Source organism: Protomyctophum parallelum (genome assembly GCF_964188405.1).
Source record: "Protomyctophum parallelum genome assembly, chromosome: 10".
Taxonomy (NCBI): Eukaryota; Metazoa; Chordata; class Actinopteri; order Myctophiformes; family Myctophidae; genus Protomyctophum; species Protomyctophum parallelum.
The window spans coordinates 12,785,915-12,804,783 of NC_139704.1; the positions used below are offsets into that span (position 1 = coordinate 12,785,915).

General features: G+C 41.0%; 1 protein-coding gene across 1 annotated transcript in view; it reads left to right on the forward strand.

The window, feature by feature from the left end:
* Positions 1-2,080: 2,080 nt before the first annotated feature.
* khdrbs2 (KH domain containing, RNA binding, signal transduction associated 2) overlaps positions 2,081-18,869 on the forward strand; it is a gene marked incomplete at its 3' end in the record, with an annotated part of 93,229 nt that continues 76,440 nt past the window's right edge. Inside the window, exon 1 of the mRNA XM_083774883.1 lies at positions 2,081-2,175. Coding sequence (XP_083631009.1) covers positions 2,085-2,175 — 91 coding nt within the window. The 5' untranslated portion in view covers positions 2,081-2,084. The remainder of the gene's footprint in view (positions 2,176-18,869) is intronic.

Genomic DNA, 18,869 nt, shown 5'->3' on the forward strand with positions numbered 1-18,869 from the left:
TATTCCCCTTAGTTACTTTTATTTATTTTTTAAACTGAACTATCTCTTTAAGGTTAAATTACAAATCACAATGCAAAACAGCCATGTGTGCAAACATGCAGTGTTGATTACGTCAAGTAAAACCGAGTGTAAAATCAGTCTACAAAATCAACTGTACACTTAGACAAAAGATCTTTAGATATTTAGTCGAATAAAACTAGACTAAAACTAAAACATTTCAGATTACTAAAATGTGACTAAATGGAATTTTATTCAAAAGACTGACATAAAACTAAATCAAACTTTTCTGTCAAAATCAACAATACCATTTTGCTGCATGTTGCACACAAGGCTGTTTTTCCATTTGTAACTTAAGCATGGTCTGCAACATGCAGCACCATTGACAGCGACAGCATGGTCTGCAACATGCAGAACCATGGACAGCGACAGCATGGTCTGCAACATGCAGCACCATGGACAGCGACAGCATGGTCTGCAACATGCAGCACCATGGACAGCGACAACATGGTCTAGTCTGCAACATGCAGCACCATGGACAGCGACAGCATGGTCTAGTCTGCAATATGCAGCACCATGGACAGCGACAGCATGGTCTGCAACATGCAGCGACAGCATGGTCTAGTCTGCAACATGCAGCACCATGGACAGCGACAGCATGGTCTGCAACATGCAGCACCATGGACAGCGACAGCATGGTCTGCAACATGCAGCACCATGGACAGCGACAGCATGGTCTAGTCTGCAATATGCAGCACCATGGACAGCGACAGCATGGTCTGCAACATGCAGAACCATGGACAGCGACAGCATGGTCTGCAACATGCAGCACCATGGACAGCGACAGCATGGTCTAGTCTGCAATATGCAGCACCATGGACAGCGACAGCATGGTCTGCAGCATGCAGCACCATGGACAGCGACAGCATGGTCTAGTCTGCAACATGCAGCAGCAGCACCATGGACAGCGACACTGGCCATTCAGGTGCAGGTCTGTGTGTCTCTCTCTGTATCTGTATCTCTCTCTCTGTATCTCTCTCTCTCTCTCTGTATCTCTCTCTCTCCCCCCCGCCCAGTCATGAAAATAATGAGCAGCCCGCTCTGCAGATTACTGGAGTGCCAATTACCTCAAACACACTCGCCTGGGCCACCACCACATTGTAATGTATTTGCTTGGTGTTGCTGAACTTACTATAATAACTTACTATAGCGCTGTTTGTCAATGACATTATCGTTTTGCATACTGCGCTGACTCTCTCTCTCTCTCTCTCTCTCTCTCTCTCTCTCTCTCTCTCTCTCTCTCTCTCTCTCTCTCTCTCTCTCTCTCTCTCTCTCTCTCTCTCCTCCCCCCCCCCCTCTCTCTCTCTCTCGCTCTATCTCTCTCTCCCTCCCCCAAAATCACTGGAAGCTAAATGGCAAGTTAGGAGATAACATTTGACAAAAGAAAACTGCTCCTCGTTCCTGCAACTTCAATTGTAGCCGATCGATAAGCTCACAATTAAGGCAGGCGAAAATGTCATGGTTTATTTTATATTTTATTTCTTTCCTTCTTTTTTTCTTTTTTTTGGGGGGGTGCTCTAAATGCCAATAGGGCAAATGCATTGATGTAGCGGTAGCCTATATGTTATTAAGAGAGACCTATATATTGATTGAATTGGGTTCCTGCCAAGTGCAACTTCAATCGTGTAGTGTCCTGCCTGGACAGCAAGATGTCTTGCCAGCAACTCCAGCTGTCCTAGGATATGGCCAATAATGGTACCAAGGGGCGGGGAGCATTCTAGACGGCTTGCAGCTCTGAGAGAGACAGACTGGCAGAGAGAGTCTCCGACGAGGTGCTGAGTAGCCTACAAGAGGGAGCACAGGGTTCGGAGAAATGGGCTCACACTCACACACCTCTGAGTCTGAATTCAACTCACTCTTCAGTCAAACCCGTTGCGTGGATGATCTGTGAAGTCTGAAGATTGTTTGGTTTCCTTCACTGTGCTGAACCGTACAGACGGACTTGTGATCAAGAGAGTTGATTTCATTCCGACGAGCATTACTTCTTTTGTCTCACCTGCGCAATCGGTGAAGAGATATACGCTATAATGCATCAAGACAAGTACTTACCTGAACTGACGGTCGAAAAGGATACGCTAGACCCCTCCTTTGTGCATGCGATGCGCCTGCTCGCAGAAGGTAAGCTGTTCAAATATGTTATTTCCCCCCCTTTTTGTTTGTTTGTTGTTCCCCCCCTTTGTGAGTGAGTGGGCATCATGGCTTTGCATATTATGATACGTTTCTCTCAGCGATAAGTATGGGCAAATGGGCAATAAATCAAAGCAAACCTGCTGTATAGCGATTCGTCCTTGACTTAGAAATATGTCCCGTTTAGCAGAATCCATATAACTTTGCCAAGATGTTCTAATCAGGAGAGAAACGCAGCGTGCAGAGTAAAGTGAATAAGACATATTGGCGCCTAACTACTGATGCGTCCTCTGAAGAGTGGTATAGGCCTACAGTATAGGAACCTAACCTAATGCTGCCCTTCAAGGTCAACATTTACAATGTTTAGTTCGATTAGGAATGTTATACTGACTGACAGTCAGATTAGCCTGTTTCAATAAGAAATGAAATTGCTCCAAATCTATTGTGAGATTGATCCGATATAAAACTTCCACGTCATGTGTCCACATCTGGCATATTCACTCAAGCTAAAGGAAGCATGGTGTTGTGTTTGCATCTAAGTTTATTTTATTTTATTCAGTTTATTTTGATTTATCAATTAATGTGAAAACGTATTGACTGACTGACTGACTGGCTGACTGACTGAATACTTTATAAACAGTTTGCAAAAAAGTAGCCTACAGTCGTATACAAATATCATATACTAGTTTAAAAATAGAAAAAAGAGGAGCTGCAGGAACCAGTCAGTGGCTCTTATTAGGTGCTCTTTGCAGGTACTGTAGGAACAAAAAAAGTGGTTTTCAATGTACTGTACACTGCTTCATTCCCAAAACGTGTAACCTGTAGACTTGCAAAGAAAAGGATTAGAAGGCACTTCGTCTTTGATGAAAAAATATATGGATTTATTTTGAGCAAGGCAGCAAACATGACCGCTTATCAAATGGTCATCATCGGGTCTGTTATCGTAATACAAAAAATAAATGTGATTTCTGGTATCAGGGACAGGGACAGTTATACATTGTAAATACCTTTGGCGCTCTTGTATGGCGGTTTTGAAGGAGATAAGGAGCCACACTTTTTTATGACTGTCTGTTGGTAGCTGGCATTCCATTTGATGTCATAACAGTATTGAGCCTATATAAAAGGCACTAAGTGCACCTTAAAACTAAGAGAAAAAATGTGCCCTCTTATAATGTAGCTTCCCTTTAGCTAAATATGACTTTTATTATGTTTATAAAGCATAATCATCAAACATTACCAGCATTTATGGCATTTGAGATTAGGAAAGTTGTTTTTGGTGCTGAATTAAAGATGTAAAACCAGTATTGTTTCTATACCGTAACATCTCCAGTGTTAAGTTAACTCTGGAACATATACAAAAATGAATCCGCAGAGTTATCTACAGTAGGCTGAGGATCTTTACTGTGTGCATCAACAGTTGTGAGCAGTCCTGTACTGTGCCACTATGTGTGTCAGCCACAACACACTGAAGGAGCACAACACATCACTTATACCAGTGGTTTCTCATGCCACGTTTTCATGTCAAGGACCCCCAAATTGACACTTCAGACCCCCATTTGAGCCAGGGACCCCCATATGAGAAGATTTTTACGGCTCTAGCAGTGATTCTCAGCCAACCCAGGTTTGACATGCATTAGGCTGTGGACTAACCTGACTCCGCCAGATGGTACTGCCACCATCTGGCGCAGTCAGGTTAGCTGCGGACCCCAATTTATATTGTAAAATCAATGTTAATTAACTCTGAGAGTGTACAAATGTCATGGAAGCCATAAGGGTACATTTGGTTCCTAACTATTTATCATTTAACCAACTCCCTGGAACTCCCTTAAGGAGAACCACTGACTTACAATATTAATATGTTACAATGAACAGCTGTTGAAGGATCATTTGCATAACACACATTTTCTATACCTGAATATATTGTATACAATGAGTCGGTTATTGCAACACAAAATATTGAAGATCTACCCACTCATACAGGGTCATGTAATCAATTTGAACCCACAGCCTTATATACTGCCTCGGTTTCAGTCACATATGAGTCTGTCAGCATTTAACAACAAATCAAAGAACTCATTTAGAAATGGAATTTTAAGAATGAGTCCAATGTAACCTAATTGGATCCAGGCAGGAACTCACCCAAAATTGTCTTTTGCATCATTTCAACTTTATTTATTATGAACGAGAGAGCTGGAAATGTGTCGTTGACCTCATCCTGTAGGCTCAATGAGGCTCAACATTGTTTAAAAACAAAACATCAATAATAAACAAACAATGGCAATACAAAGAAATACCCCCAAAACCTCAGTGCATAAATAACCCACGCTCTGGCCTCTCTGTGACCTGATGTGGAAATACAATTTACAATTTACAATTTACAATTTAGGCATTTAGCAGACGCTCTTAATCCAGAGCGACTTACATTAAGCAAGAACAAAAAAGCATGGGAATACATCACATAAAAACATTTATCAAGAAACATGCGTAAGCTAAGAAAATACATCTTTTCATGTCAAGGACCACCCAGAATTATATGTATTTGGCCACCCACCCCCATCTCAAAATGTTTGGTTCCAGGGACCTCCTGAAGCAAAGATTTGAAATGTTCGCTTTATAAAATATATATTCAAAGATTAGCACAGATTTTCCAGATTTTTCAAAAATAGCAGATCTGCAGATCGATATCTGCTATTTTTGAATATAAGTATAACAAATAAGTATAAAAAATGCAATAAAAAATACCTGATTGTGCACAGATTTGAGTGTGCGGAGCCTGACTTTATTTTTGAGGGGCGCTAGCCCCTCCTATATCCAGCTTTTGGTGTGATCTCACACGTCTCAATATTTGCCATTGACAATGAAAGGAGAAATTCGGTCAAATGTCAAATGATGAGCGGTGACTTTTTTCATATTTTTGTCGAATAGCCAAAGTATAAAATAATGATTAAAGTGGTTAAAAATGTAAATGACACAGATGCTTTCCCGATTTGAATGGGTTAAACAGTGGGCGCTTGCGTCTTCCCCTGCCTTTATACAATCTCAGCATCTCAGCAATAACAAAAACAAATCACTGTCTGCAATAAGATGAGGGACTGTATATATGACTGAAATCAAATGGATATGTCATATGTGCATGCAACATTATGTCTTTGTACATTAATACTTTATTAAGTTATCAAATATTTTCCATCAGAGGGGAATTTATTCTCTGGTGGGAGAGGATGTTGTCCTTTGAGATAGGATACCCTGTCTGAATAACATTGACGAGACACCTGTAAATTCAAAAGAGTGTTAATTGAACTCTTAAAGAGTAAAAATGGACTGTCCACCTTTCAGAGGATGACTGTTGTACATTGATGGTACATTTTCATGTAATGTAGAGTGGATCAATTTTGCCAAATTTACGTAAGTAGGCTAAACCCCAGCCTACAATCCGTTAACTCAGGGGTCTTCAACAGGGGGTCCGGGACCCCTAGGGGGGTCCTCAGAGTTACTACAGGGGTCGTCAAATCTTTGTGTGAAATTATATATATGTTCTTTTTACATAAACCACCTGAACCCTAGCATCGCTATTCTGGGGAGAACTTTAGCCAAAAATAGCAGATCTACAAGCTTGTAGATCGGTTATTTTTGGCAAAGAGATTTGGTGTAGTGGGGAAAAGGAGCAGACCAAGTACAGAGTGAAAGTTTAACTTATAAATACACATTAACATGAATCCAACACATAGCTTCAAAGTGCAAGTTTGTTAAGCTATCTATGAAATCTGTGGATGTTGTGAGGTTGTAGATTGGATATTTTAGCCAAATTCTTATTTGCCCGCTACATGCCCAGAAAAGGGATGTTAGGCTTCACGTGGTTACGGATGGTACAATATGAAGTTTAGAGTGTAAAGGCTGCTCAACTGTTGTAGAAAAGACACTATTACGTTGAAAACATTACATTTTGGTGTAGTAATACCTTCAGATAGAAACTGGTACAATATTAAACTAAATATGTTTTTTCACAAGGGAAATCCAGCAAAATCCAGCAAGACAGCACAGCAAATAAAATAATGCATCACAAGCACAGCAAATTATGCACATCGAAGAGATGCACAATCGTGCACAATTTAGTGGAACAGCATACAGTTTTATGTATTCAAAGCTATTCATCACCAAACACAAAGATATGTTCACCATCCACAACATGAATATGGAATAGATGTCATATTGTACAGTAGCATTTCTCAAACGATGTGTCTCAGTATATTTATAGTCATTAGAACAAAGCCTGTTCTTTGAGAACAGAAGAGTTTAAAATCTCACCCACAGAGGCAGTAGCACTTCTTAAAACAGACTTACAGTAAGTGAATTGTAGAGAATAACATTTCTATTCCACTAATTAAGAAAGCATTTACCACTAATTACATACATTACGACAAAATGACAAAATGTATACAGTAAAGGTATGTCTGTCAAAAGGTGGTTTGAAATGTTGAATGTCTCCAGAAGGTGAATTTCCAAGCTTATAACGACCAAAGCAACAAAGCATGGACCACGTTTGTGGTGTTAAAGCCAATACTTTAAAAGTGGACCAGGCTAGCCCAGGCTGTGTGGAGCTCTCACCTGGATTAACCCATGGAGGCGAAACAAAACATCTACAGCACAGTCAAAGAACAATCCAATTCAATTCAATTCAAAGGGCTTTATTGGCATGAGAAAACATACGTTTACATTGCCAAAGCAGAAAGAACAGTACAACAATACAGCAATACAATCAAAACAAAAACAAAAATTATGTACTTTGTCAGATTCTTCAATAGATCAACTTCTACAATCCATACTAGAGAGACCAGACCAGGGCCTCTGGAGAATATAGAACTCTGAAAACTGATTGTGAAAGTCGAATCACTGTGGAGAGCCTATGGTTAGAGAGCTGTGTGTTATCAACCAAGTCCAAGAAACGAGCTGGATGTCAGTTAAGGGACATTTATTCACAGTTGGGTTGTATGTGTAGTTCTGGAAACATAACAGAAAAACTAAAAGCAAGTAAAGAAAATACTCGACAATTATTTACCATACAGTAGGTCACCTGGGGTGAATATACAGCGACATTGTGAGCTTTCAGATCGGCGATTTTTGGGTAAGATATTTGGTGTCGAGGGAAAAAAGGAGGGAGCCGCCCTATACCCCTGGGGGATTTCAGTCAACTAAGTACAGTGTAGAGTTTAAGTGGTTAGGTGCAATTCAAATGTGCATACTAAACACATTATGGACATGTCTGTATTCCACCACTCAGGAATCTACGTTTACATCATTGAAACTATTGTTGTTGACATTGTTCAGCCGATGTAGTACATGAGTACAAGGTTACCAGTTGTTAAAGAGAAGTAGACCTGGCCTGTTTAGCAAAGATATGACATGACGACACCAGGCCCAGGAAATAATTCCTAATGCATTTTCCCCATAGACATTTCAAAAAGTATTTATTTAAAGACCTTATAAGCGTACAAAGCCAACTAAGTTGTGACAAATCATGACAACAAACAAAACAAACAAATAATTAAGAAGAAAAACAACAAAAAAGGGTTGTAACCTGTCGTTTTGTTCTTCTTTCTAATTATTTGTGTTTATTGTCATGATTTGTTACAACTCGAGTTGGCTTTGTCTGCAGCGTAAACGTCTTTAAATAAATACTTTTTGAAAAGTCTATGAGGAAAATGAACGGGAATAATTTTCCCGGTCTCTCGAGGGGACGGGACTGCGACGCTCTATACCTTTGTATCTGACTGCTTATCCAACACTATATTTAAATACAGTCTGCAATACAATATAATCTGATACATTAGGACACTGAAATGGGAGACCCCTTAATACATACAGAGAAAACAGATCTTTTTTTGTCCTTTATTTTCCAGACCCATTCCCAACCTGAGTAATTTCTGTCAATATCAGACTAATCAGGCTCACTAAAGCATATACTTTTTATGCACAGCTTTGTGTGTATAGCACGGAATGTGATGATTTTTATTTTCCATGTTAGCTCACCACATTATGATTCATAGATCAATTTTGATCAAGTAATCCACCAATTTACATAGCATTCTTCCATTCAAATCATACACTGAAGAACATAAAAACAAAAACAAAATTTACAAGAAAAATAAAACCAAGGGCAGTAAGAATTAATGTTCTTTAAAAAAAAAAGAGGCATCCCTGTACACTGCAGGTACAGTATGTCTTGAATGGGGCTTTAAATGAGCTCCTTTTGACAGGGCATGCAATGCCTATAGCTGGGAGCACTGCCACTGACAGGTCACCTTTTGTAATAAGCTTAGTTCTCAGGACAGCTAAAAGGGCTCTGGCAGTAGACCTCCAGCCGCTTTGTGGCTCATAAGGGATTTACAGATGTGACATATACAGCTTGAAGCATAGATCTGGAAGACCAGCTTAAAATGTATCAAACAAATCACTTTCAAGAACCACTTCCAACCTTGTGTCCCTATGTTGTCTAGCCTGGGTCCACACAATAGACCCCGCCCACTCCACTGAGTGGACTGCTTCAGTCTGATAATCAGGCTATATGTTGGCTATACTGTGTAGGTTATATATATATATATATGTGTATATATATATATATATATATATATATATACATATATATATACATATAAATATATATATATATATATATATATATATATATATATATATATATATATATATATATATATATATATATATATATATATAGGGACAAGGACCAACAGATACAGATATCTCATTAATATGGGCATAAAAGGGACACCGGTAGACAGTATAAAATAGGCTCATAAGGGCGTAAGTTGTTAAAACTAATAGCAGTCTGTCTAAAATGGAGGCAAATTGGTCCTTAATCCTCCTTTCTCCATATTGAGTTAGAATTCTTGCAGCTGCATTTTGACTGCACTGATGTGGACAGAAGTACAATAGTCTAAACACAAAGTAACATAATTATATGAATAATTCAAGGTGTTTATTTCTCATTTGGAACAAGCAAGAATCACTTTACCTGATCATCAAAACAAGGTTGTGTTCTGCATCTATATATTTCTTTATAATGTATCTTTCTTTATAATGTTTCTTTATATGTAAGGGATCAATAATATTGATCCCTTTATTATCCCTTTATCTTGTAATATTATTACAAGATAAAACAGCTTGCCCCAATGCCCCACCATGAATCAGCCCAATAATGGAACATCAGAATGAGGCTTATTATAATGATAAAGATTTCTGTGTTTGATGGCTATGGAAATAATGATTTCACCCCCCCTGAATCCTTGCCCTGGAGTGGTGCTACAGTGTAGACGCAACCGAACAGCCTGCAGAAGGAAATCTACACTCAGTGCTATAAAGGGTACCTTTTGGCAGGACAGCAAGCCTTATCTCAAGGTGCATTCTGCAGTGTATTCAGTAGTCCTATCTAGCTACACAGATCCATAGAAAGCATATGCATGCGCGCACGCACGCACACGCACACGCGCACACACACACTCTCTCTCTCTCACACACACACACACACACACACACACACACACACACACACACACACACACACATACACACTCCTGAGTCACCCACTGGCAAAGCAACGACTAGCCTTGTGTTTCTATTTCTTCAATTTCTACTTGATTTGAATAATGCCAGCAGAGCACAACTGTGACCAGCCAGTGGGGAACTGAACATACTCACATTTTTTACTTAACTTAAGTAAAAGTATCAATGTAGAAATACTCTGTAACAAGTAAAACTCTGGGATTCAAAATTAATTTGAGTAAAAGTAAGAAAGTATTGGTATCAAAATGTAGTTAAAGTACCAAAAGTAGAAATTACTCATGCAGAATGTCCCATTTCATAAGTTTTTAAATGCATATATTTTTTTGAAAATAGCAGATCTACAAGTGCACAATGCATTGTATGGTGATGTGCTGTCAGCTTGTCAGCTTGCTATTTGCAGCGAAAGATTGCCCCACGATACGGATGCTGGGGTTTAACACATTCAGAACGGGAACCCCTTTTGATGTTTCAAGCATTATGTTATACTTTAGCTATTGAAAAATATCAGATCTACATGCTCATAGCGCAGCGAGCTTGTAGGTCTGCTATTTTTGAAATATCGCGAAATGTGGCACACATCTTTGAATATATATTCGTTCAGAGCGAACATTTTTAACTAAAATCTTTGCTTCTGGATGGGTCGCTGGAACAACATATTTTCAGATGGGGGTCGGTGGCCAATTACATATAATTTTGGAGGTCCTTGACATGAAAATGTTTGAGAACGACTGACATAGAAACATGGGTTTTTCTGAAAACTGATTTTGAAGACATTTGTAGAATCGAACTTGGGTCTCAATGGGTTGTCATTGAGCCTAATTCATACTGGTGAGCCGGTGTCGCACGCCGAAAAATAGCCAATCTACAAACTGGGAATAGGTTGCAGCACAACGCGTTGGGAGCTTGTAGATTGGTTATTGTCGAGACGGCACAGTTTTGATTTCTAAACTTTCAAAAAGAAAACAGAGGTGTCTTTGGTTGCTGGGGACTGTCTGTGGGGAAGAACAGGGGTTATTATTAGTCATCGAGGAGAGGTAAGCAACTGGTATTATTTTCCTTTTTAGAACAGCTCAGCTGTGTCTCATCTCTAAGAGTGATGCCCTAGTTAATGGCTTCTTTTAACATTTGCATTACTATAGATTTTATATATTTAACAGTGGAAAATGATAGAGTAATGCATTTCCCCCCATTGTGAATTAGAACTACCATTAGTTGCTATACAATACAGTACATAGTAGGAAACCTGTAGTGCCGCTAAAGGTTAAAGTATCTTAAAGGAGATTTCCGGACTTGCAGGTCGATTAACCAGTTCCAATAATATTACATATCATGTTACAGTTTTTAGAGCTGGGGGCGTGTGGTATGTCATATTGCAATTTTGGGCATGTTAAGAAGCGCTTTCGACACCCCGTGGATTGCGCAAAAACGGCCTTGAATTAGTCATGGGTGTGTTTAAGGCGTGTTTGAGACGTACCCAATCAACATGTCCGTACTATTCTCTTTACCAGTCAGCTGATGTCACATACGGAATGCGCACTTTGGGGATCGTGGTATTACATTTCTTCAGGCTGGCACCATAGAAGACATGACATGACTTTGTCACATTTGGGTTAATTATTCCTATTGCACTGCATGCTGTCACCTTTATGCCTCAAAATAATTTGTTTCTATTGAAAAACACCAGTAAAATAACGTGTATTATATTTTATTTCATTCAAGTCATGATGAAGGAATGAGTTGAATGTTGCTGCTTAATGCTGTGCCTGTGGCCCCGATGTTATATGGTCTTCGCTCGTAGCATTTTATTGAAGAAGACTTGAATCGGGTGTGATACAGCATATGAAAGCAAACTTCCCAAGGATTATGGAGATGTTTTTATTTATTTTTAAGGTTGAGAAATGACACAGAAATGATACAAAAGAAAGACGCAAAAAAAGGCAGTTGCCATGTCTCATATTTTGATTGTCCACAAAAATAAAGTTCTTCCTTATTTTTAAATATGTTCTTGCACATTGTTATAATGATCATTATATCCCCCTGCAGTCAGAGTTCATAGTTTTAATGAATGAATGTGATGCATTGTGAGCTGGTATAGATCTTTCAAAAGTAATCTTGGAATTTTGTTATTTAATTTTTGGATTAGCCGTCCTTAGTTGGGCAAATGCATTCATCTGGGGATCCTTGACATGGGAATGTGCTGTGTGAGGATCACTGGTTTAAACAACATTAGGAGAAAAGCCCAAATAACCACTTTAGAAACAAGAAAAGCAACCACAAAATAGTACAACTACCAATATTTACAAGCAACTTTACAGAAAAAGAAGCCGCTTATAATAAACAGACACTCTACCAGCCTCCCAGAGCCGCTCAAGTGTAAAATCAAACAGTGCTTGTTGCGTTTATGAGGTGGTCAGACCCACGTCTAATCGTTATGCGCTGAGTGTCTTTAGGTCAAGGGGCTTAATAGCAAATTGCGCAAAGCGAAAATAATTAACATATGGACACTCCCACAATGCTAAAATATTCAGGAATGCCGCATGCCATAATGTGTGTGCGTTCAACACGGGCCGAGTGCGTTCAACACGGGCCGATATGCCTTTCATAATACGAATGTGCGCAGAGCGAGGCCAATTTATGTATTACCACATGGTAAAACGCACCTTCAAAATCTAGGCCTAGGTGTTTTCTTATTGTCTCCACCAGCCGAAGGCATGGGGGAGAGTATGTTTTGCACTCCGTCCGTCCGTGTGTCCGTCCGTCCGTGTGTCCGTCCGTCCGTGTGTCCGTCCGTCCGTCCGTCCGTGAGCAGCTAATCTCGGCCACCGTTAACCCGGTCAATGCCAAATTTTGCACACACACTCCCTGGATGCCAACCATGAACCTCTGCCCCAAACTTTCCAGAACGGCCTGTTATAGCGCCACCAGGAGGCCGCTTTGTGCAAAACAAGTTTTTGCACAGTACACCTACAGATTGTGTCCAAACATCACGCAAATTGGTACACAGTCTCTCTAGAGCCATTCAACCAAACCGGTCTTTCAGATTTCTCAGACTCCATCCTGATTGGTTAAGATTGGCTTCCAAAATTCACAGGAGTGCTCAGTTTCAAACAAAATGCTGCAAATCATGAACACATCGCGTGATTTCCGTGAAATTGTGCACCCACATTCCCACTAGGCCGAGGACGAAATGCCACATGAACAATTTCAACTCAGCCTCAAGGTGGCGCTATAACTGGCCCAAAAGTGTTTTACCTCTAACTGCACGGATCTGTGGATAACTTTGTATGCCAACTCCCTAGAGGCCAAGGAAAAACCTTTGCCTGGAATTTTTCACATCTGCTCTTTATAGCGCCACCAGGAGGCCGACATATGTAAAACACATTTTCTATTATTACTCCTTCACATTTTATCCAAATTTCACGCAAATCGGTACACATGATCTCCATAGTCATGTGATCAAGACAGGTTTGTTTGATTTCTCATATTCCATCCTGATTGGCCACGATTGCCTCCTACAGTTTTCAGGAGTAGCAAATGACCACAACTCCTCAACGCAGCGTCCGATTGCGATGAAACTGTGCACGCATATTCCCACTAGGCTGAGGAAGAATCCTGGTGGAGACCTGTGCCGATTGGCACTTTATCTAGTTTCATCTGATGTTGTCATATCCCAGAACGAGTGGTACGGGTGAAGATTTTCATAACTCCATCCCGAGTCCACTGCAGCTCCGAGCGTAAGCGGTGGGGTTCTGCGATAAATTGCTTATTGCGACGGTAGGTCGCATTTACTATGAAAACCTGCATCTCCCGTCCATCAGTTATAGTTAGTCACCCCACGCCTCCATATATGGTCACGCCTCATGACGTCACACCTCCATATATGGTCAGGCCTCGTGACATCACGCCTCCATATATGGTCACGCCTCGTGACATCACACCTCCATATATGGTCACGCCTCGTGACACGTAACACCACCATATGGCCATCTCCATATAAGATCACGACATTGACCTCATCTAACCCTGGATAACCATACAGTACATGGAGAAGACTGGATCATCACCAGTTGACCTCAAAATGTTAGAGCATCATGTTGGTATTTCAGGCACTGCCCTCACATGGTTCCAATCGTATCTCTCAGAGAGAACATTCTCTGTTCACTTAGTATCACCTGTGGCCCCCTTTCTTGTGGAGTGCCCCAAGGCTCGATACCGGGTCAAATTTTATTCCTCCATTATATGTCACCCTATAGGAACAATACTGGCGAAGCACAACATGGCCTTTTATTGCTTTGCTGATGTTCAAAGTTACTTTCCACTCAAAACCAACTCCAACAATCCATTCCAGCCATTTCTCAACTGCCTACATGCCAATGTTCTCAGCCTCACTGAAAATAAAACTGAAATCAACAGACCGCTACTTGCTACCGGAGTGTTATGAGCGCATACAGTACATAAAGTACACAAAAATACACAGTTGATAATCGTAATTAATTAAAATAGGCGTCGAAAGGCGATCTCGGCGCCCGGGGCCTTTGGAAAACATGCGCCAAATCGGCTATTTTCCAATGGCCGAAATGTATATAGGGCTGAAGTGATTGATTTTGTAATAATAATCAAAACTTATGAAGTAACTACAGTGGTAACTAAAGCTTTCAAATATTGTACACAACTACATCTTGTCAACTTGTATCAATAAATGTAGCAGCTGCCTGCTACCTGCATAGGAAAACATGCATTTTACAGCTCAACTTTACTCTCTCTCCGACTCCAACTCCGACTATCCATTAGCCTCTGTGTCTTGTGTAAACCCCACTGTGCTGGCATCTGCCACCAACAGTTGAAGTTGCAGTACATTTCCATTCTTGCTGGGAAATGTATGCCAACTAAAGCATGATTATAACTCACATGTGCTTTGCACGCCTTCCAATTTGTAGGCCTAATTAACTCATTTCTCAAGTCAGCATCATTGCATTTATAATCTTAGCAGAATCCTGTGGTGGCATTAATCTTTGGAGTATAAGGTGGAATTGAAAACTTAGGAGAAGAATATATTTACCAATCGAGGTCTTGCCCTTGAAATATTATCGCTCACACACACACACACACACACACACACACACACACACACACACACACACACACACACACACACACACACACACACACACACACACACACACACACACACACACACACGAAAAACACTCCTTGGCCATAGCCAAATGAGCTGACCTTGTTTTTAGGCCAAGGAGAGTTTTTCGTGCAAAAGTAATGCTTGGAATGGATTCAGAATCATGAAAAAACCCTAGTTTGACATGTCACATGCTACTAAAAGCATGATGAAAATGTGAAAATGTTGCCTTATATTGGTTGTCTATGGTGTGGTATACAACAATGGCCATAACATTTTTTTCACAATGTTTCCGGCAGAGCAGGCCTCTCATTCTGTGGACCTTAATAACCAAATGAATAGAAAAAATCACACCCGTGTGAACCGAGTGGTGCAACTCCCCTCTCTCTCTCCCCTCCTCTCTCATTAGCAGGCAACAATCTGTCAGCACTGTCTCTCTCTGTTTCTGCATGGCACAACAGCGCCCCTACTGGTACTCATACTGGTGCTCATCATATAGGTGAACGTCACATACATAGGTGAAAGAATGTCACATACATAGGTGAACATCACGGACATTGCTAGTTGTAGGAGTGGTTGCACCACTCAAAAACACAAATAAAAAGTACGGCATGACATCACAGGTCGCGACTCGTGTCCAATTTTGGGTGAATGGCTCCCCGGCTACAGGAAATCGGGAGAGAGATGGGGAATGACACATAGCAAAGGTTTCGGGGTTCGAACCCGTGGCGCACTGTCAGGCTATAGCCTAGTTGCCCGGACCGCTACGCCAGCGACCCGGGCAGATATTTTAGTTTTTGTCGCATTCCTGAGCCAATCATTTGATCAACAGCGGAGTCTCCGGATTGAGACCCCATTGAGTCTCCTACTGACCAGCCACTCAGTCATCGAGTCATTGACTTAAGAATGTGATAAAAACAAACTCCATGAATTCAAGGCTTCATAATATTTCTTTGGTTACAACACATACTGTATAAGGTGTTATTGAAGACTGAATTCATAAGGCCATAAAGATCGACACAACCCACAACTTGAATGGAAGTGTGTTTATTAGTATGACTTTGTGGTATAGTATCAGAGCCAGAGGAGTCTGTGCTTTTGCATGAAAATGAGCTTTATTGTCATTGCAGTACATCCAGAAGTGGACCAGAACATGTAGCCAGTGTACTGTGAAATCACCTGGGGAGACTCGGTATTGCGGTGCCCCCCAATTGCTCTTGGTAATGTCTGTCTGGGGATAATACGTCATTCACATCTCTTTTATCTAGAGACTTCGGTTCGTATTCACACATATAATAAGCTGTCCCAAATTTCCTATGCTACAGTATCTTGCACAAAACAGAATCAAAAATAATAATACTGTATATCATTGTCAGGTGTAAACCTTGTATGTCCGAATCAGTTACTCCTCAGGAAAAGGGGCACGGTGGCACAGTTGGTAGTGCAGTCGCCTCACAGCTAGAAGGTCCTGGGTTCGATTCCCGCTCGGGGCGCTGTGGGTGCTGGCGGTGTGTTTCCTCCTCCGCGTCATCAGTGCCCATACCCGAAGGCGGGGTTGGCGAAAGGGCCTTTCTGTGTGGAGTTTGCATGTTCTCCCCGTGTCCCCTAGGGTAGGTACCCTCACAAAAACATGCAGTAATCCTGGTCTCTAAACTGCCTCCCCCTGGCCAGCCGGGACGCCTGATGGAGGGGAAAGGAACTGGTTGGAATAACGTGCTCCTTCCACGCGCTACGTCCAACCAGGAAAACTCCCCCCTGTCAGGTGTAAAGGAGCAACTTGGACACTCAAGCATGAAGGAAGTATGAGTTAAGTCCGTTGCTCTCCCTAGGTTGGCGGAGGGTGTGTAGAGCCCAGGATCACATCACAGGATGATTGACACAGGGGTGAAAAATGGGTTACAAAATCGTGGGACAAAAAAACAAAACAATAATAACAATACAAATCCAATAGATCTAATGTACTGTAGTTATTCATTTGAGTCACTGGCTGGCCATTGGTTTAATATTTATAAAACCCACATAACTACTTTAACATAAAAATAACACAAATAGCAGTTCTAAAAGCTCACGTGTCACATCAGATGGCAAGCTTGTACATCTGCTATTTTTCTACTTTTGTCTGTTTGTAGGGCAAACAAAGTAGGGCATTCATTAACAAAAAATAAACAAAAAGTTGAAATATGGAGATACGAGGTTTAATTTTTTTTAAATTATTATTTAGAGTAGCCAATTATTTTTTTCCCGGCTTTTTCTCCCCAGTTTAGTAGTTATGCCAATTGATTGCTCCCCATACACATGTTCTGTGTTGTCACTGCTATCCTACTGGCTCACCTGCAAGTGAGGAGGAGCCCCCACCGGGAGTACGTAGAGCTATCATCCTACTCCTCCCGCCCACATGCTGACAAGTGCCGTCCCAGCTCATAGGAATATAATGCAATGACTAAAATGACCCTCCCCACCCGGCTTCCCTTCCCTGAACACATGCCAATTGTGTTTGCATAGATAGACGGACGGTCGACACCACTGTGGACTCGACCACACAACCTCCGTGGTGGTGTGCAGGGACCCGAGCACACAAGATACAAGGTTTCTGCCTGACAGCGACGATAGAATCATTTCAAAGGCGCGTTCGTGTTCTGTGAGCTTTTTCCCACTCTTTTGGGACTTCATAGAAACAAACATTGCCATATTATACATCAGAATGTACACCATCAGCAGGGCTCAGGGAATACAAGGTACGACAGGTCATCAAAACAGTTACCAGGAAGAAATCTTGTGTATAACTAAGAGCCAGTGTTTCTATTCTGATTTATTTTTTTGTTCAACTCAAACAGTCTTTTACAACCATAGAGTTGCAGACTGGATTTAAAAATATACCAGCACACACAAAGTTTAATGCATTTAGCACAATCCCAATTGGCTTCTTAATAGCATTATGTTGGACTGCAATGGCACCATCAAGCAGTCTTCAAATATAATAATGCAACTTTGACTTGCCTCAGTGAACAGCTTTCAATGCAGTTTCTAACTTTGACTTTGGATAGGCAAATTCTCGTTCGTTCGCACACATGCACGCACGTGCACGCACACACACAGTCGCACACGTACAAAAACACACTGCACTCGCACACGTAGACGACATGTACAGACACGTCCAGAGAGACATTTTAAAGGTTCATTTCCTTGGAGCGTCCTCTATTTTCAGATTAGTTTAGCCACTAGTCTTTTGGGAGAAGCGGTGAGAAAAAGGAGAATGTGTTACACAAGTGAAACAACAGAACAGAAGGACAGAAGTGAAACAATTAGGGCTGTTGGGATTATGGTTGATGATTGTCGTCCAAATGATTGTGATGAATGGTTTCACTGTGATTTTGGCATTGAAATTTGAAACATATTCGATATTCCCTTTCTGGCTTTGTAAACAAGAAATGCACTGCAGCGCAGATATGATAAATAACTTAATATACAAACTAAAGCTTATTATACTGTACAAAGACAATGACTGACAATGCTTCCCAAAGGACACATGGTGTAAGAGGTATGGTGTAGCACATGCTCAGATGCCCTCTAGGCCGTGCACAGAAGCCTGTGAACATAGACATTCCGTGCATAGATGTGCCACACAATGGTAGGCCTCAGGTCTACCATTCTGAAATTTAATTAAATAATATTTGGAATGCTGGACAGCTGGCTATCTTTACTCTTATTTTTTTTTAATATATATATATATATATATATAGTCCTTACCCATTCTGATATATTTCAACTTAATTTCAAATAATAGGGAGTTGGTGGAGAGCTAAGGAGAGACACAGAGCGCTCTGACCACGTACGTTCAAGACAGTTATATCTCACACACACGCACGCACGCACGCACGCACGCACGCACGCACGCACGCACACACACACACACACACACACACACACACACACACACACACACACACACACACACACACACACACGCACACAC